The sequence below is a fragment of the Lonchura striata genome, chromosome 14, assembly GCF_050655825.1.
Source record: "Lonchura striata isolate lonStrDom1 chromosome 14, ASM5065582v1, whole genome shotgun sequence".
Taxonomy (NCBI): domain Eukaryota; kingdom Metazoa; phylum Chordata; class Aves; order Passeriformes; family Estrildidae; genus Lonchura; species Lonchura striata.
The window spans coordinates 4,030,590-4,050,775 of NC_140716.1; the positions used below are offsets into that span (position 1 = coordinate 4,030,590).

At 43.7% G+C, this 20,186-nt stretch overlaps 1 protein-coding gene across 10 annotated transcripts in view; it reads right to left on the reverse strand.

Annotated features, from left to right (window-relative positions):
* The window catches only part of SDK1 (sidekick cell adhesion molecule 1), a 378,688-nt gene that overhangs the window by 47,230 nt on the left and 311,272 nt on the right, over positions 1-20,186 (reverse strand). For all 10 annotated transcript variants that reach the window (XM_085592158.1, XM_085592155.1, XM_085592154.1 and 7 more), the window contains 5 exons: positions 13,943-14,137; positions 9,787-9,988; positions 7,855-7,958; positions 5,684-5,754; positions 725-860 (listed from right to left, as the gene is read on the reverse strand). In XM_085592158.1, the coding sequence (XP_085448284.1) occupies positions 725-860; positions 5,684-5,754; positions 7,855-7,958; positions 9,787-9,988; positions 13,943-14,137 (708 nt within the window). The remainder of the gene's footprint in view (positions 1-724; positions 861-5,683; positions 5,755-7,854; positions 7,959-9,786; positions 9,989-13,942; positions 14,138-20,186) is intronic.

Here is a 20,186-nt window from a genome sequence, read left to right on the forward strand (position 1 = left end):
TGAGCACATCTCATTGCTGGACCTTATTTCTCAAGCTACTGAGTGTTCACATGTCTACCTCACATCATCTTATTCTGCCTATTCTTCCCTCTGATTCCCTTTCTAGCCTTTATCTAAAAAGCCTTTTCATTTTTTTATATTATTCCACTCCCTCTCCACTTTCTTTCCATGTGAGCCATAAATCCCAGTGACTAAAATGGAAAACAGGCACCTAAAAATTCTTGCTCATCTTTGCTATTTTCTTTTAAAATGTGGACAAGTGCTTTGAAATTATAAAAATTCTATTTTAAAATTCTCCTCAGCTGTTTTCCTCATAGTGCAAAAAGAAAAACAAAATGTCAATTATAAAAACTATTGAAAATACCAGCAAGAAAGGAAAAAATTGCCAGCTGAGGAAAATGAAGTGTCTCTCGTTTGAAAGCAGAACAAAGTGTACCAGGGTAATTATGAAGTGGAGGTAGGGGGAAGCAGGAAATCAGAGGGTATGTGGGGGACAGACCATCAATTCCAGCATGCTGGCAGAGACCAGCACATTACAATGCTGATCACACTGAAGTCACTTGCATTTTCCAGCATCTTCAGGCTGATTGTGTAAAACCTGAATTATTCCCAGCTCTCTTAGACTTCCATTTTATTTCCATGGGGCAAGAGGGGGGGATGCAGTGCCTGGTGTAATGACAGATTACCACTGTGAGATATTTTAAGGTCCAAAGCGCAGGCTTACGTGTGAGCTCTGCTCTCAGAGCTGAGGGGTTCTGGATGGTTTTGGATTCCGTCCCAGGCCCGGTGTCGTAATCCAGCTCGCGGTAGTAGATGCGGTATCCCAGCAGGAGCCCGTTCACACTCTCTGCCTTGGGGGGCTGAAAAACACCCACGTGAAGAACAGCCTCGTTAGGATGGGCATGGCAACAGACATCCATCACCAGGGCAGTGGCTTTGCTGAAAACAGACATTGGTAAAGCACTGGCTTGCAGGTTGTGTGGTTTGAAAAGCACAATTAAAGGCAATGTGGGTCTCAGATTCAGTCAAAGAAAGAAACAGGCAGAACCCTGGGAAAGAGCTGGAGAAGAATGTAAATAATTCTCTATCTCTCTTATTTACATTGTTTATAGTTAAGTTCTATCACTGTGCATCAAGCACTGCACCAATGGTGTGGTTGTTTTCACTTCAGAACCAATGGAGTTGGTCCTCACAAAGCTCTGTATAAAAGAACAGTGTATTTTGAATAAACCAGAGTTTTACTCTCAGCAGCCTTCTGATCAGAGTCTCTTCATTCCTGTCCTGCCTCGACAGCGACATGGCGTCTTTAAGGAATTTGCTCAACTGTGGCCATTGCAAAAGGCTCTTGACTGAAAAATCCAAACAATGAATTGAGCTCCTTTCCTTTTTGGCCCACAGAAACCTGGCTGGGATGAAAAGTATAAATAAGCACTCCCTAGAAATGCCGGTTGCCTTCCACCAACCATAGAACAGCCAAACAGTGCTTCACTGCTTCCAAAAGGAAATGAATTATTTTGTCACAGACAGAATTTCTTCCTTTTCCTTGGGGACTGATCACAGGACAGTCTTCATTTGGCTTCATTATTTTACTGAAAGACTGATGATCAAATAAAAAAGGAAAATAAAAAGGAATTATAAAAATTGTTCTGGCTTTGCTTAGGAAGACAAAACTAGGTCTAATAATAACCTCATACAGGCATTTAGAGAGAAGTTACAGTGTGATGTGCTCTGGTGTGGTCACAGAGGAAAACTAAGGGCTCCTCCATAACAGCTCAGAGCAGTCTGGCACATACAGTCATGAGATGGCTCAAATATGAGTTTTTTCCTTTCAGCATCATGCTGGGAGATGCTCAAAGACAAAACACCTCAGCAAGGCTTCTCCAGCAGCCCATCACATCCCCCTTCAGCTACAGATACACAGCTGGCACACTGAAAAGGAGATTCATATCTGAGTGTCTCGCTCAAATAGAGACAAGCAAAGGGATTCCTCATGTTTTGGAAAAAAATTACTTTCCTGAGTCTAATGCAGGCTAAGAACTGCAGAGAAGAGATGCCTTGAGCCATTTATCTTCTAAAGATTCTTTAACTGAAATTTAAGGGGCTGAAAGTATAAATGAAAAGTATTTTAATGATAATCTTGCCTTTAATCCAGAAAGATCCCTACCAGTCTTGAGGACTTTACTAAGCAAAAGCATTGTGTAAAAATTAACTGCTGGTGTGAAACACCGTCACAATAGAAGGTAATGCACCATGTAATTTTAATGAAGAAAGTCAGGACATCTTGATAGAAAGGAGGAAGATCTTTGGTAATTCTGCTTCCAGAGATGACATGAATTTTCCATTACTCCATTACAATGGCAAGAGGAGGAAAAGGGTTGTCCTGGCTCAGTGCCAAGGACTTTGCTTTGGGTGAGGGCTGAAGGAATCAAGTAGAAAAACTGTAGTTTATAGAAACTAAAAAAGAAAATTACATGAATTAGAGAATAAGCACCAAGAGGAAACTGCCTGCTTTTGCAGCTGTCCTGCCCAGAGCCTGCTGAAAGCAACCCAAACCCTCCCAAGATTTCAGTTGCCCTGCCTGGGTGGAGATCTCTAATTCCTCATTTCATGCTCATCGTTGTGCTCCATCCCCTGGCAAAGCTCTGACCACCTCTCACTGTTATTGGGCACCTGCAGCAGAGAATGATGCTGTGGATGCAGGACTGTGAGGGACCTCGAGGATCATCTTGGGAGCTCCTCACTGCAGAACCCCAGCTGCTGAAAGCTTCTTTCACAGACAGAACAACCTCCACCAGAAATGGAGCTGATTCTTCAGCCTCCCAGTATTCCTGTTGGAAAGCTGTTCCCAGCCTCACCACTCCGGTGGTTAGAAACCTTCATTTAATTTCTAATCTAAATAATTCATAGCCAGTTTCTAACCATTTGTTCCTGTGCTAACATTGCCTTTTGGGTTAAATTGTTCTTCTCCCTGTGGGGTGTTTACTCCTGTGATGTATTTTAGAAAGGGCAATCATATTCCCTCTACGACTGCATTTTACAAGGCAAATAAATCAAGCTTTCCTACAACAGCCTTTCCTAGTCTCAGGTTGAGAGCCCCTTGTCCAAGGGACTAAGAAAATAGACCAAATAAAGTGCCAGGTTTCTCCAGGGCTGCCCCATGGTGTTACTGCTCATGGACCAGCTGAAACTCTTGCCTGTGCAAGGAGATGAGATGGGTATACTGAAAATGATTAGAATCTCTCTCCTGATATTTTATTTTCTCTTTTCCAATCTTTTGACTTTCTGTTTTCTGTATTACACTGAAGTTACTTTAGCCCTGATGGTGCCCTTGCAGAGAAGGGCTCCACAGGCACAGCAGTGTCCTTGCCTACCTATGACTTTTCCTATTTTAATTACTAATAATTTTTTTTAAATTTAAGGAAAAACGTTGAAGAGGAATATCCGACATAACTCTAAAAGGAAAACCCTGCTGAAGCTGAGGAGGAAACTGTGACTCCCTGCTCTGACATATAACTGCCTAACAAGTAAAGCTTAATTTCTTGTAACCCAACACTGATCTTAGTTTTCTTATAAAACAATATATAAAAATAAAACATTGTTTTCTTATGCTATCATGTGATTCTCCATTTTTTCCTTCCTTGAGATTTAGGACAGGAAAGCTCAGAAAATAAATAGCTTGCAAACTGTCTCTCTTTTTGCCATGGAAATGATGATTCTTTCCTGGAAAGGGTACTCTGCTAAAAGGTCAGGTCTTCCCCTTCCTATCTGTCTTCTGTGGACAAAACTCTGCTTTTGATGTAATGGATTATTTAGGATTTTGTAGAAAGGCCTGGGGGATCTGCTGAAATAGGTAAAATGGTTATGAGTGGCAGCCCATAATGTTGTACAGAAGTAAGAGAAACATCTTTGTACTGTTTCTAAAGAGAAATAAATAAATAAAGACTGAAATGTAAGTTTGAATAATTGTTATCTCTAAGGTAGGAGCAGAACAGTACATGATCCTGATGTTAAGTGTAACATCCTCCAGAACATTTGAAATAACCCTGCATTATTGATACAACAGACCTTACTCAAAATCACTTATTTTCTTCCTCCTTCAAATTTAAAAATAATGGACTGATTGGACCAAGCAGCTAAAAGCCCAGATAGTGCATCGAGAATTTGTTTTGTGAATTATTAACACAGCTCAAAGTTAAAATTTTAGCTTTGCTTGGAAATCCACTCTCCCATTTAGCTTGACTGCTGTTTTCAGTTTACATTATTTCTTAGACACTGCTGTGAAACTTCCTCTTAATTGGAGGCTATTGTGGGACTTCAAGATTTTTGTTTATTTGAAAAATATAGTACGGTTGAATTACCAGGACCTATTAATATACATGTGGTAATGACATATAATCGCCCACAACTCCCTTGAGATGGCTCTGGCACAACAACCCCATTTCACTTTCATGAAATGAAAAGCATCCAATTACCTAAACAACCACCTATTTCACATTAACTACACACCAGTAATCAGTCAGCTGGGGGAATGTTTTCTTCTGTGGTCCATCGTGCCTCACATCCTCTTTGTCCTCTCTTTCTGCTCTTTTTTCCTCTTTGCTGGGAGCTCTTGCTGTAGGTGGGGAGGCAGATTTGCATCTCTCCATAATTCTTCTGGTAAAACTGCTCAACACGCCTCCTATTTGCTTGACATGCTGTAAGCAATGCTGCTGCTCAGGATTTTGCTGTGAGAGCTGGGGCCAGGCACCCAGCAGCACAGCCAGGCAGATTTTCAAGTGCTGCTGCACACCAATAAACACACCCTCATCCATATCTTTTTCTTCCAAAAATGCAAGGAGCCCCATCTGTACTGTAAATGCATATGTACATTTTTCACCATAATGCAATCTGTCCAAAGTTGTCTTTATGAGGTGTGGGGGCATTGTCTGGGGAGCAGGGTGGGCAGAGGCTTTCCAGGATGGGTTTTGGATAATGTGCAGTACCCCACTGGGTCCCTCTATTAATGCCCACTCTGCAAAAAGAAACCTCAGGCACTGGATCACAAAATGTTCCTGCATCTCCCAGGAGGCCAGGGTTGAGACATAAAGGAAGGCAGAGGAAATGCCAATATAAAATGCAGACTTGACACAAATACATCCCCATCCAACCCGGAGAGACTGCGGAGAGCTCAAACTTCCTTTCTTTTCTCTGAAGAAACTCAATGTTTCCCTCTCAAAGAGTCAAGAGGGCATGTGGAGCTCCTCAGAGGTATGAATGGGATCTCAGGCACTGATCTCAGGCTTCTGATCATTCCAGCAGCAGGAGGAGGCTGTGCATGACATGAGCTTTTGATTACCTGATCTTACCAACACCATGCTCTGTGGAGTATTTTCTGTGTAAAGATGCACATCCATGGATAGCAATGAAAGGGCATGAGAATCTGTTAAGAAACAATCTTGGACGTGGCTACAGACACTCCTTTACCTCCCAGTGGGGCACAAAGTAAAAGCAACTGACAGGAATCTCCATTCATCACTAAAATTTATGCTAGATCAGGCAAATAAGGAAGTAGCTGCAGTCATTCAATGTTAATAAAATACTTCCAGCTCCAGAGAATGTCCCTGGCAATGTACCCTAACATTCAACAAGTCAAAGCAGCCAAAAAATTGTTCACAGGAACATCAGAATTTTTCATTTTACCTACCTGCCACTGCACAAGGACAGAGGAAGTTGTGTGGGGAGTCACTAACACAGAACTGGGTGGTTCATCTGGAACTAAACAAGAGAAAAAGGAAACAAAAGCAGTTACAGCAAGAGGGTGGAAAAGGGACAGCTTTTCTTTCATTCATCAAGTTCTTTTTCTTCACTGCTGAAGGAAAGCTTCCATCCCAGCTGCGTCGTGATTGCTCCCAAAAGCAGCATGGTGGATGTGGGTGTTGGAAGGAGGAGAAGCCAGGCACTCCTCACATCCCCTGATCTACCTGGGGTCTTGGCATTTTCAGCAGAGTAAGAAAAGCTCAGGGCATAAACCTGGAGGAAGCTGCAGCAGCCAGCTGCTCACAGACCAGCAGATGCCCATCAGTAAGGAACTTCAACCAGCTGTGTGCTGGCTCCAAAGGGTGAGAAAACTGCTGCCACATTTTTCAGGAGATTTTTTTTCCACCTTTGGGGCAAAAGCTCACCTTGAATTTAGGAGTGTGTGTCACATAGTCACACATGATTTTAGTCAGGACAGCTTGATTTAGCACAGGTTAACCCCTTCCTGTGCCCATGGCCTGTGGCACTCCCAAACACTCCACAGCAGCTCAAAGACATGAAGCAAAGGCTTATCAGGAGCTCACAGCCCTCCCCAGTGCAATGCTCAAGTGGCAGCACCGGGGTTGCTCAGCAGAATAAAAGCTCAATTTGTTGAGGAGGTGAGGAGCTTTCACAGGTTTTTTTGTTTTTTTTTTTTTTCCCCAGCAGTATTGTGAGGAGGCCAAGCACAACTCTGGATCCACTGTGGCTAAATTCAAAGAGAACTTAAAACGAAATTTTAAATTCCAGAACAGTGAGTCAGTGCTGCTTCATTAGCACCAGTTACAGCCTGCACTGACCCTGCTGCTGCTGTGCAGGAAGCTGGAGAGTCAGGATTCCTTTAAGGGGCTGCTTAGCACATTGGTCAGGTACTAAATGGGCTCCTGTTTAAAATCCCATGCTCCTGAGCTCTGTCCTCTCTCTGGTCTTCTGATTTCAAGATCACATTCCCTGGCAAAATGGCTTCCTATTTTTATATCTCAGAGTAATTTCTAACTCATCACTCCTTGCTCTGTATGAAATAATTCCTAGCACCACACACACACACACACACACACACACACACACATATATATATATATATATATATAATCATAGAATCATTTAGGTTGGAAAAGATCTCTAAAACCATCAAGTCTAACCATTAAGTCAGCACTTCCAAGCCCACTGCTAACTCATGTCCCCAGCCACATGTACATGGCTTTCAAATCCCTCCAGGGACTGGGATTCCACCATTGCTCTAGGCAGCCTTTGCCAGTGCTTGAAAAACCTTACAGTGAAGGAATTTTCCCTAATACTCAATTTACACTTCCCCTGGTGCAACCAGGCCATTTCCTTATGTTCTAGCACTTCTTACTTGGGAGAAGAGATTGACCCCCACCTCACAGCACTCACATATATATATTTATCCATGTATGTATCCCAGGATTACCCAATTTCCCAGGGTAAAAGCACACACTGATGCTTTTCCTACTTTGCAGAGTTCCTTTCTCCATTCAAGACATCAGAGCTACTTCTGCATTCAGGCATCGACTTTATACAATCAAGGAATTAGAAGCTGATCTCTAAGGCTAAAAATAAAAGCCTTGTCAATGTCATTCACAGTTTATTAGTCCTGATCTGCAGGATTAAATGCTCATGTTTCCAGGAGCTACATACTCTTTCTTACTTATACCTCAGCAATTTTGCCATTCCGCAGAATGACGTGGATTGTGAGGGGAAAACAATTGAAGAAACTTCTTCAAATGTATGCAGGGTTATACATTTATTTTTAATGTTCTCTTGTAAATTATTCAATTTCTGCAAAGATAATGGTTAGTGCAGAGCTTGGAAGCCAATCAAATGAAGTTTAAATCCATTTTGAGACTCCTGAAAGTATGATTCATTATCAGAGGGCACAGCAGGACACTTAAAGGCTGCCTGTTAATTCAGCCAGATGTCATTGCTACCTGTGTCAACTTCCTGTGGACAAAAATGCTTTGGCTGTTGGTTTTCCCTCCAGCCTCCGTGGAGAACACCCTGCAGTGGCTCCAGGAGCTCTGGGGAGCCTCCAGTGTGCCTCTCCTCCTCCTGCCTTACCATCCTGCAGGGTGGTGACCGCCTCTGTCTCGGCGCTGAAGTCACTGTCCCCGATGTCGTTGGTGGCCTTCACTCGCAGCTTGTAGGAGGTGAACGGGTTCAAGCTGTGGAACGGGGGAAACAAGGCTGAGGGAGGAAATCTCCCTCCCTCATCACAACTTGCCTCCACAGAGAACCTGCCCACTGCCAACCAGAGTCGCTGAGCAATTTGTCTCCTCTCCCCATCGCCTCTTCTCAGCAGTCTCCCCCAACTTCCCAGTTTTCCCCACCCTTGATGCCATCAGCACTTCCCAGACGTCCCCTGCCCTGAGTGCCCAGAAACACTCATGGATTTGTTGCTGAATTGGGCACCAGAACACAGACGTGAGGCTGCAGCTCATGGAGCAGCCCACGACTGGGGGTCGCTACCTGAGTGCTGCATGGCTGTGCAGAGCCTGGCTGCCGAGGTGCTTTGCTGAGATATCCTCCAAAGCCACCTGGGCCAGCCCATCCTCTGAGCAGGGACAGGTGGGGAGGAGGCAGGAGACACACCCAGGGTCAGCCAGTGCCCAGCAGGCTCTGGAATTCAGAGTGCCAGCTCCTGACCAATCCCCTACACCACACCACTTGATCAGTGCATTTTGCTCCTGCTGAATCCCAAATTAATGCCATTACTTGGATTATTTAATAAAGACGGTGACAACAGGTTCCCTGCAGCTCTTTTATCTATGTGGTGCTTTAAGATATGCAAAGAGTGATTTCCAGCTGACATAACCTTGCAAAGATGATTCTGTCTTGGCTTGGCAGGGGAGGTGAAGGGGAGGCTGCCTTTGGAGTCGCAGGCAGAGGTTTGAAATGCAGAGCTGTAACTTATGGGGGATTTCACTAATTAATTGGTAGTGTCTAACCATCCACTGGCAGATGGAACACTGATACAAACCCAAGTTACTTGTAAGGAATGATTAAACATCAAGGATAATGCATTCTGATGGGCAGCACTCTCACGCCCATGACTCTTCTGGACTTCCACAGCAAAATGCTTTTAGCAAGGGGGAGAAGAAATCTCTTTCAGTAGTGTCACCCTATCAGGACAGAATTACCTATAGCAACTTGATTAATGTCAATCATCTTTTTTGATCTTTTGTTTTCAGTCATGCCAATGTCATGTATAAGTGACATAGATGGTTTCCTTGTTTTTGCAGGTTTTGACTGCAAAGATACTGGCACACAACCAGTGAGCTGCCATATACCACAGCCACCAATACTTGTGATAATGGACCCAAAATACCTGTATCTGAATGCTCAGAATACCTGATTCTAAAGCCTAAAGCTCACAGCCTTTTAGAAATAATCTGATTTGTACTGGCTTGTCAACAGAGGAAATGGACAGCAAAACAAGTACCTGCTCGTAGACATTCAATTACTTCTGCTGATGTTACAAGGACTTTAATTACACCAGTATTGCAGAGGATATAATGAAGCCTGAATAACAAAGTTTAAACATTCTGATGCTATCTATAAACTTCAGTATGGAAAATACAGATAAAAATGGTTCTCATTTCATCTGGAAGAGCTTATATAGAGATAATTGCAATGCAGCATTCAGAATGGATTTTAACATCAGTCACTACTGAAAGGATTTTTAACTAGTTGTATTTTACAGAGCACTGTGTAGCTACATATGATTTAGCCCGAGTAGTGTTATCTGTGGTGCTGAGCTTCCAGGAAAGGCTTCAAAAAGATGCACTGCAGTCCAACTTTAATTAGATTTATTGCATGACCTTCAGCAAATCTCTCAACTGCTGTTCATAACACCACCTCTAAAATGGGAGCAGTGGCCTCACTTAACCTCTCTCCCCCAAAAAGAACATGAAGCTGAGTGATGCTTGTTTTGATTTCCTAACTAGTGGGAAAGTATGAGAATTTCTGTGCTGGCCTGGGATCACGTGGTACCTTTCGATAATGCAGGATGTGGCCTCGTGGCTGATGGAGGAGGAGTAGGTCTGCCAGTCTCCATGGGGCAGCTCCCGCACTTGGACTGTGAAATATCGGATTGGCGACGATCCATCACTGCCAGGCACCCAGGTCAGCACCAGGCTCCGGGAGGACACGTCGCCCTGGGGGGTCATCACCTGCCTGGGAGGTGCTGGTCGCTCTGCAATCAAACCATAATTTAGGTGCTTTGAGAGGAAGTTCAAAACAACGTAAAACGGGACAGCCGGGTCAGAGTTTCACTGTGGTGAAGCCAAAGGGCACTGAATTTTTGAATTGCCACAACCATCCCAATTTCTTAACCTTCTACTGCAAGGAGGAGCAGTAAAATGGATTCTTATCTCCCTGCAGCAAAGGTCACTGCAGGATGTAAACCTTCCTTACTGTGGACCTCAAACTTGGGGGGGTCTTGACCTGGCAGGTTAAAGAACAACCATCAGGACTGACAGCCAAGCAAAGCAAGGCAGTCTTTAATGAAACTCAGCTGTGCTTCTGGCTGCAATTGCTCTTTTGACAGAATCTGTGTGTCAATTAGCTCACTTTTTAACCTGTTCTTACTCCTTGGTACCAGGAACTCTGTTCTCTCTGTACTATGCAGAGTCCTGTTCCACCTGCTGAGGCATGAGGAAGAGGAAGGGGCGAGCTGGAACAGGCTGTTGTGTGGCAGAGTCCAAGCACACACAGCTGATGCTGAATTCCTGCACCAGGCAAGGAACCAGGAGGCATCAGCAGCTCCTGGTGCTGCTGCTTCCAAACCCCAGCCAGGAACCAGCACAGAGCTGGGGCTGGAGCACCTGCTGCAGGGTCCTTCCAGAGCTCCCCAACTCTTCCCTTCATACCCACTAACCTTGAACCTGCAGAGTCAAACCAGCCAGTGCTGAGGGAGATCTCTCCAGAGTAATTACCCTCACACCTCTGGGATGAGCAGGGAATGGCAATGCAGGTGTAAGCATGCCAGCCCCCAACTGTTTCATTACAGATCTCCTTTCCCATCACCGCGTCTCCGCACTCCATCGATTTCAATAGAGAAACTCTATAGAGTGAGGAATAATTGTTTAATTGTTTATCATGAAGATTATTGATTCTGATTAAAATGTGTGGCATGTAATAAAGCAGAAATTGATTGGAGACACCGCAGTGACTTGCTTTTGAGAAGCAATTCAATTCAACTTCATCAGCACTTGTTTCCATAAACACACCTCTGCCTGCTTGATTCCTCACAGCCCCGTATGGCCAGCGCTTCGTTTCCCTGCCATCCCCTACAATCATTTCCTACATGTTTTGGCATTTCTCTGCAGCCTGCTCTCGCTGACATCAGTGCCCAAAGACTTGTAAGCTATTAGCTGGAGGAAGCCCTGGGTGCCAGCAGCCTGCGAGCAGCAGCACGACGCAAAAGGTCAGTGCCTTACACTGACAGGCAGAGACAGGGACGTGGGGTTATTCCATGCCAGGGAGGGAGAGTCATGCAGGGATTTTATACATTCTGCTGAGAAGCTCTGCACTTTTGGGCAGGTCAGATCTTGCAGTCAGTCTCCCATGATTTCGTTTCCTTCTGCTGCTAATGGGAGATCTTAAATCTCCCATGTTGCAGGATATACTCCCTGACTGTTTGTACAAACCCATTAGTATAAAGAGTTTATTTATGGGAGTTTAGCCACAAGCAAATGCTAAGGTAAGACTTTCAGTACAGGCTTGACTCTACCAGGCCACATGACTCTATAGACTACTTTTAATTTCTTGCTACATTTCAGTTTTTTTACTCAGTTCTGCCCCGATCCCCAGTGTTGACTATTCTGAACTATAGATTCAAAGCACTGCAGTAGAGGCTCTGGAGAATAAAGCCATACTATAACTTGGGATCTATAAATCACAGGCATTGCTGCAAAATGTAAAGATTTATACTGGGATTAACCAAGGAATTTACAAGGGCAAGAGTGACTAATTTTGTTAATTTTCAAGAGAATTTTTGTCTCTACCTTAGTATCAAGGACTGTGAGGATATTAAATACATCCTTATTAACAGGAATTAGATATCTTTTAATTCTAGAATATTTATTGTCATGTATACACATTTCAGGTTAATTTCTTATCAGCAAAATAGCTGCACTGGATAAATTTCTTTGTCATCCCCTTTTATAATTCTTGATGATGTGAGAAAACACGTTGTTGTCCTTATACTTTATATGGGATCAGTAAACTTGTGGTTCCAAAGCACATAGAGAGAGACCCAGAAGAGTTGTCCATCAAAAAGCAAAAGGGATCATGTTACACTGTGATTTGGGTACTCAAGATAACCCTAAAACATTGATAGCAACAAGGGGTCACTGTTCCCACAGTGAGCTGGGAGTTCTGCCTTGAGCTGCTGTGCATCCTTGTGCACAGGCTGGGAAATCTCAGCACATTTTATTGAGCAGGAAAGGCTCTGAGATTTGAGAATTCACATTATTTTGGCATGGTGGATTTTTCTTTTGGAAGCCTCTACATGTCAGGCTTTGAACCTGCCCTTTGACAGCAATCAGACAGGGGTGGGAGAAACCTTGAGCTGATAAGTCTCTTTGATGGACAGCACCTTTAGCAGAGGCACTTCCAATTTCCTAGTACATCTCCAGAGGTTCTTTCCCTGAGGACTGCACTGTTATGCACTGGGAAGGCAGCACATGACCTGCAGAGCTTTGCCAGAGGGAATTTTAAACCCAACCAAACAGGCCAGGAGTAGTTGAAATGCACCTCACAGGCTCTTGCTGTTGGTAGCTGAACATCAACTTCTTCTCTTAGAAGTGTTAAAAGAAAAAATAATGAGGAAGACATTGTTGGCAAATACAATGGGAGATCCTTACCTTTACAATAAATGATGTGCAAGGTGTAGAAAGGACTTTAAACAAATGATTGCTTATCAGGAACATTTTAGGAATTAAAAGCAAATGTCATTGGTTGCACAATAGTGCACCAAGAGCAGGCCCACAAGCACATGCAGAAATTCTAACAACAGTTGAATGATGTCTGTGGAGGTCTGGTCTGGTGATCTGCTGCAGTGTGCTCTTCTCTGAACTGTGACTTTTATAAGGCATGGAAGTTGTATGGTTCTAGTTTTTGAGGGAGAATTTTACTTTTAAAATATCAATATCCAGACACAGCACAAAACCCAGTGGTGCTGGTGGTTACCCTGGCTTGTTTTGATTTTTCCAAATCAAAGAGACCAAATACATTCTTTGCAGTGGAACATGGCCTACATGCAAAAAAAAAATGCAGGGAAATGGCCAGGGAAGAACCCACACTCTTGTTCTCCACCAATATTCGGCAATATATTCTCTTTTAGCTCTGAATAAAAAAAAAATTAAAAATCTTCATGCACAAGTAGAAAATGCAAATTTTTTAACTGAAGCTCTACAGACCAGTTCTAAAACTGGAGGAATGAGCAGTTCCTTGAGCCAAAGCATTAAAAACAAGCAGTGATGCAGAGCAGATCCTGTAATACCTTACACGTCTTTCACATTTTGGTACATTTGGTATCAAAGCATCTGGTTTCATTTACAAACACATATAAATTCCACCTTCTAGATTACCCTCAACAGAACTTGTCTGGAGAGTCAGGGTGCCAACAACCATTTCATGGCTAATGCAAGAAGCAGAAAAACTCTGGGCAATTCAGATGCAAAGGCTCTGCTGGAGCGTGTGGCAGCGAAAGGCCAGAGTAATTACAAACACATTAGGTCAGGGCTGAGGCACATGTGGAGAAATTCTGCAACACCACTGCCTCTCATTTTGCGTTCCCTAATCAATATAATTCATCCATCACTTACTTTCTTAAGATTGCAATCTTTCTAGAAAACGAGCGAGCTAAAAAAAAAACCCAAAAAAAACTGACTGCAAAAGGAGGCTGCACATGGCCAATATAACAGCTGATGGAAAAATCAATTCCAACAGCCCGGCAGGTTAGAAGAACTGTGTCTCATAAAAGTCTGCCTTGCTTTCTCAAATCATGATGCTGCCATGGATTGGGGCAGGTTTATGGGGTGAGAAGGAGGAGGAGTAGCCTGCTATTAAAATCCCCTGAAGTGCAGTGCAGGCTCCAGGGCAGGCACAGAAATTCCCTGAACCCCCGGCTTGCAAGCATTACCTCGTTTCTCAGTGGTGATCACCGTGGCTTCCAGAGGCTCCCCCCAGCCCTGCCTGGTCTTGGCAGATGTCCTGAAGATGTAGGCTGACTCTGGGCTCAGGTCTGTAGCCGTGAACTGCCGGACTGTGGAGCCAACCTCCACCGTGGTGAACTTGTTGGGGCTGCTGCTGGCCAGGCGGTAGGCGACCTGGTACCCTGCAAGCAGAGAGGGGAAAAGGCTCAGCTGGCTTCTCTAGCAGGGACAAAAGAGCACCAGCACTATTAGTTTATCCTAATTACATGCTTATCTGAAGTCGGGAGAAAAGTAATTTGCTGCCTTTGGTGTTATAAAGCTCTGCTTTTTGGCAGATGCCACACACACCTTACAAAGGAAATTGCTCACACATGAGGCTCTGCTGGGTACAACTGCCATGAAACTGAGTTCACTTTCTATTCCTTAGGCCAACAAGATGCAAAAAAGGTGCATTCTGGCACCTTTTCAGAAAGCAAAGGAACAGAGTTGGTGCAATGTGTCACCTGACTGAGGTGGTTCAAGGCAATGCTCCAGTTCCAGCTTTCCAACCCACGCTCACAGGTTGCTCTGCCCTCTCTCTGTTTCAGCACTGGCTCAAATTCAAGGTTCTTCAGCTGCAGCTCCAGCAGCTGGATTGCCCAAACCATGCAGCCTTCACACCGCTCCAGTCAAAGCTTGCTCCTCCTTTCTGCAAGTGCTTTTCCCTCTGCAGTGAGTGCCAGAACTGCCAGCAAAGCCACCCTTCTGTCACTCAGCATCGCTGCCCTTGCCCAGAGCCAGGGAAGGAGCCTGCAAGCTCTGTGGTCCTGCTTCATGCAGGCAGGTCTCAATAATCAATTTTGCTGATGCCTGTAAGTGATAACCCCCCTTCCACCCTGCCTGACAATCAGGAGCTCACAGTTTAGCCTGGGTTATTAATGATTCCACTGTGCAAGGAGGGCTTCCAGGCTTCTTACGCACCACTAGCGACAACTGTCCCCCAAAGAGGGTCTGCCAAATGTTCAAACCTATTCTGTAAACCCAGCAATTCAATCAGGCTCTCACTTCTGGAGCTCAATGGTAACTTCCAGTCCAGCAGCTGACTTCCAAAATCAATTAATAGCAGAACTGATGTGGGGTTTTATTGCCTGAGCTGAATGTATTATTAAATGCTCCATGGACTTACACAGGGCAGAGCACAGCCAACAAATCCAAATCAAACCAGCTGAAAACAAAACAGTCACGACACAGTTCTGCCAACCCTCTGCTCACCCTCCAAATGACAAAAGAGGTCTGCAGCACCTGAGCCATCTCTTTCTCATGGAATTAATATCCCAGCTAGAGTTCGAACTCCCACCATATCTTGGCTGTAACAAGACCAAGGGGAGCCAAACCTGGCATGGTTCATTTGGGAAGGTCAGTGCATGAAATCTGAGGGGCTGATCTTACCTATGGCTATTAGAGAAAACCCAACGACATTTATTTCCCACTGTGAATATGCCACAATTGCCACATTGCCACTCACTGAAAAGGCCTGGAGTTCCTGCAGTCCCTGGAATCGATGCCACTCGCGTGTAGTGCACTCTGCCACAAACAGTGGAATTTAATTGGGATACAGATGGTATTAATTTTGTTGTGCTGACTCTCACAGTGCCACTGATGATGCACCAGGGTTTCCTTGTCCTTTCTTCCCTGGCAGCTGCTCGTGGACATGGGGCAGCAGTCATGGCTGCTTCATGTGGAACAATTTTGCACTGACACCTCGAGGAGTGACCTGGCTTTTCCAAGCACCTGTGGCTTCAGCCCCAGCTCCCCCAGGCTGTGGCTGGCTTAATCCTACAGGAACATTTCCACTGCTGGGTGGACAGCTTTAGATTCCTCTAAAGGCTGGCAATAATGTCCTATGAGAAGTGCCTGAGGATTTTGGGCTTGTCTAGTCTGGAGGCTGAGGGGTGACCTCACAGCTCCCTAAGGAGGGGGTGTGGAGAGGGAGGTGCTGAAACACTGGTGCAGAGAGGTGGTGGCTGCCTAATCCTTGAAAATATTCAAGTCAGGTTGGACATGGCTTGGAACAACCTTTATTAGCTGAGAATGCCCCTGCCCATGGCAGGGGGGTTGGACCAGATGGCTTTCAAAGACTGCTGCTAACCCAAACTATCCAGGGCTATGATCTCCCTGGGACTGATAGGACACGTGGGAATGGTTCAAAACTGCTTCAGCCAAGGTTCAGACTGAACATAAGGAAGAATTTATTTATGGGGGGGTGGTCAAACCCTGGAACTGCCTTCCTGGAGAATTGGGCAATGCCCCAAGCTTGTCTGTGTTTAAAAGCTATTTGGATGAAGCCCTTAATAATGCTGTAACTTGGTGAGCACTGAACTGGTCAGGCAGCTGGACTAAATTATTGTTATAGGTGCCTTCCAGCTGGAATAGTCTGGTCTGTTCTATTCGAATCAATCAAAAAGTATCCTGATTTTTCAGTGCTCCTGAGTATGCTTAGATCCCAGCAAAGTCTTGGGGTCTTACACTTTCAACATTTCATTCTTTCGCCTACAAATTATCTCCTTTTATCCATGGGACTAGTTCTTCCATTACTGGTCCAATATATTTCAGTGAAGTATTTCTGTATCTTTAATGCTGCAATATTTGGATCTTTTTAAAAAGTCCACAGAAAGACAGAGAGCAATGGGGAGGAGAAACTGATATATGTGATCTTTTTTGTTTATACTGATGTGAAGAATGTGGGAGTGAAAACCCCAGTGCAGGATCTTAACAAGGAGGAAAAACAGTCAAACAAAGCACTGGGGAAATTTTTACAGAAGCAAAAGAGATGAAGGAAAAAGCAACTAAGATGGCTAAAGAAGCTTGATAAAGGGATATAAGACTTAAAGAATAAGACCTGGAGGGAAACAGAGAACAGTAAAAGAACAGAAAAGTTGATTTATCTAGTTATTAAAAGATAAGTATGATATCTGGGACATATCCTTGTCAAGTAATTTCCTCTCTTTTCTAAACCTTTGTAAAATATGAAGTATAGTTAAAATGTAAGGGTGGAAAGAAAGATAACTATTTACTGCTAAATGGTGGCACTCATGCTGGGAAGCAATTACAAACACACCCAGATTAGGCAAAGGAACACATACATACCTAGGCCATTACAATATCTTACATAAGAGTGAGTCTGTGGCTAGTGAAATAATTAATTTAGCTGTGAGAAAGAGGAAATCACTTGTCACAGACTGTCTCTGTGACAGGCTCTGCAAACTCCCTTTCCTTGCATCCCTGTGAAAGACAGTAGCAGCTCTCACTGTCCCCTCCAACATCTGCTGTGTTGGCTCAAAGTCTGTGGAAATATCTCTTTTCCTGAGTTTACACAACCACAGCTACTACCTTAACAGATTTCTTAAGAAACTCAACACTTCCATAGGTCTGGTTCCACCTGAACTCAGCTCACTTTTATTGCTACCTGCAACCCACCCAAGAGACACCCAGCACTTCATTCTGACCCCCTGCATCTCCTGTTAGACAGTTTGGGACAATGAGGATCCAGACTGGCATAAAAAGCATTACTTTTATTTTTTTCTGAGTGGCACAGACGACTCAGTACTTAAACTACAACTTGGATAATAACTAGGGCTAATGCAAGATCAAAAAGATAAAATTATTAAGTTGATGAATTTCAGCAACCAGGGATAGGAGAAGAAAGGAAATGTTAAGTGAAATCAAACGAGGCAAATCAATAGAGGTAAATGGAAAGTGTTCAAAGAGAAATTAATGTATGCTCGAGGGCTATAACAGGCAATTGCTGCAGTGGAGGAATGAGCAGCTTCCTTTCCTTGCTAGATTATGACAATAAGATGTTGCAGATATATTAGGGAAAAAAATTAAAAATCAAGGGTTTTGAATGAAAGTATAACCTTTAAAAGGTGATTGGAGCAAATTTTTTGGGGAAAGGAATATATTACAGAATGTGAAATATCTGGATGGTCAATAAGAATTCATATTATTTTCTTAACTTTTTTGCCATGTGGTATTAGATCCCAAATAACTTTCACTATTGGGAGTGTTGCCACTCACCAGGTCAAAACAGCATTAAAAACCCTCCCGATAGATCAAGTCTTCAGGAGCTTATTTATTCATTGAAACTTATTTTTCATTTCAGCATATTTTTGAGTTTTTTTGTTTTGTTTTGTTTTTTTGCACAAGTGCAGGCAGTTCCATGAGCTGCACACTTGCCCAACTCAATAAATGGCAGCTGCCTGTTAAACGTTAGGTCACCGCAACGCAGCCGCTGGATTCCCCGAAGCAAACAGGCAGCAGGAGGGTGACAACACCCCATGAATAGCAAACAGCTTTCAAGCTCATCACCATACAAAGCCCTTCAAGAAGTGACAGCACCCGTTGGTGCAGGCCATGGTGCAGCAGAGATACAAACAATTATTAATTTGTCACGGAACTCGGGGAGAGCTGAGCGATACCACGAGGTTACGCTCGGCGCGGCGGAGCAGCAATCCAGTTTGTTGATTTTCCTGCTTATCTGTTTTAGGGCCAGCGGGTGTGCAAATGCAGCCTGGGATCAAAATAGGAATTTGCAAACATGGATTACATCCAATTTTGGTTCTAATTCTCGGCGGAGTTCTTAGACTTTTTTTTTTTTTTTGCAATAAGCTCCAGGTAAATGCTAAATACGAGGATACCGTGAGGAATACTAACCATGGCTTGGGAGGATGTGGGCTAAGCTCTTGTTTTCAGGGGGAGCTCATAGCTTGAAGTGCACAAATGCACATTAATGCCTCATTTATCTTTAATAGTATTTGAGGGAACTATGTGGGTGCTGGCTGAACTGAGTGCAGAGAGGAAGACAGAGTGAAGTCTCAGATGGTTGGAGTAACATTCCCAGAAGGAAAAAGGGAAATATCTCACAGTCTTGCATGGTAAAATATTTAAACAAACAAACAAGTGGTTTTCCCTCTTGGTGCCTGCCAGTATTTCATCCTGCTAATCTCTCTCTGAAATGCTAGAACATGTTTTTATATAGATTACAAAAATGTTAGCTGCAAAGGTGCATGTATGCTCAGAGGACAAGGCAGCCAGAGCAGGAACATTAGTTCAAAGGCTCTGAATATAAGTCGCTCTTGCAAAGCAAGTGGTTTTTCTTTTGAGCCCCAGGACTGAATAGAAGGGCAGCGCACAAAATTATGTTCACTTATTTTTCCCAATGACTCCACTTTGGTGCACTTGACTAGAGGGTTGGAGTGGTGTTTTGGAGGTTCATTATAGTAATGAGATGTAAAAAGTGTGCAGGGAAAAAAATAAAAACCCAAAGCTCCCCAAATTTGCAACCTTTCCTTAGAATCCTACACATAGTTTTTTATCTGTTTTTGAAGCATGGTTCACTTCTTAGGAAACATCACAGAAGTACCCAGCATGAGCAATTTTCCCTTTTTCTCTCTTTGGCAGCTAACTACTTCCTCCAGGAACCTCAGTATTTCTACCATTGAGAAAATAAAAGTGAGAACTGTTGAATAAAGACAATGAACTTCAAAGAGGTGGATGGGGGGACTGGCAAGTAACATCTCCCTGGGAAGGAATTCTAATGGAAAAAGGAATCCAGGTGAGTTGGCCATTTTAAGACACACACACACACACAAAAAAAAAGGTACAACTATCCCAATGCAGACAAAAGATGTTAAGAGGCCAATATGTTTGCATTCAGGGATCACTAATGACCTGAAAATCAAAAGTGAATTGAACAAAAAGTTGAAACAGGACACAGGTCTAAGGGAGTGTATAAATAGACAGCACAGGCACGTAGGGACAAAATCAGAACGGCCAAAGAGCAATGGGAGTTATCACCTGAAGGGCAGCAAAGGCAATGAGAAAGATTTCATAAATACATTAAAAGTCAGAGGGAGAGGAGGAGAACAGGCCAGCCAGCAGGAAGGAAAAACGAGCACAAGACAGGTGAGGCAGAGAGGGAAGGAAGGCTGGTACCTGCATGGCTGCATTTTTACACACAACAAGAAGTGGGTGCTGACAGGATCCTCCACACAAATTAAAAGTGACAACAATGTAAGTAGGGATGCAGGCTGGAATGGAGAACAGGTTAACGAATATTTAGTTAAGCTGGATGTAATCAAGTCAGAAAGGCCTGATGAAATTTTCCCTGCAGAGATGGAGCCATCTCTGAATAATTAGCCATTCTCTTCTAGGACTTGTGCACGACAGGTGACATCCCAGAACATTACAAAA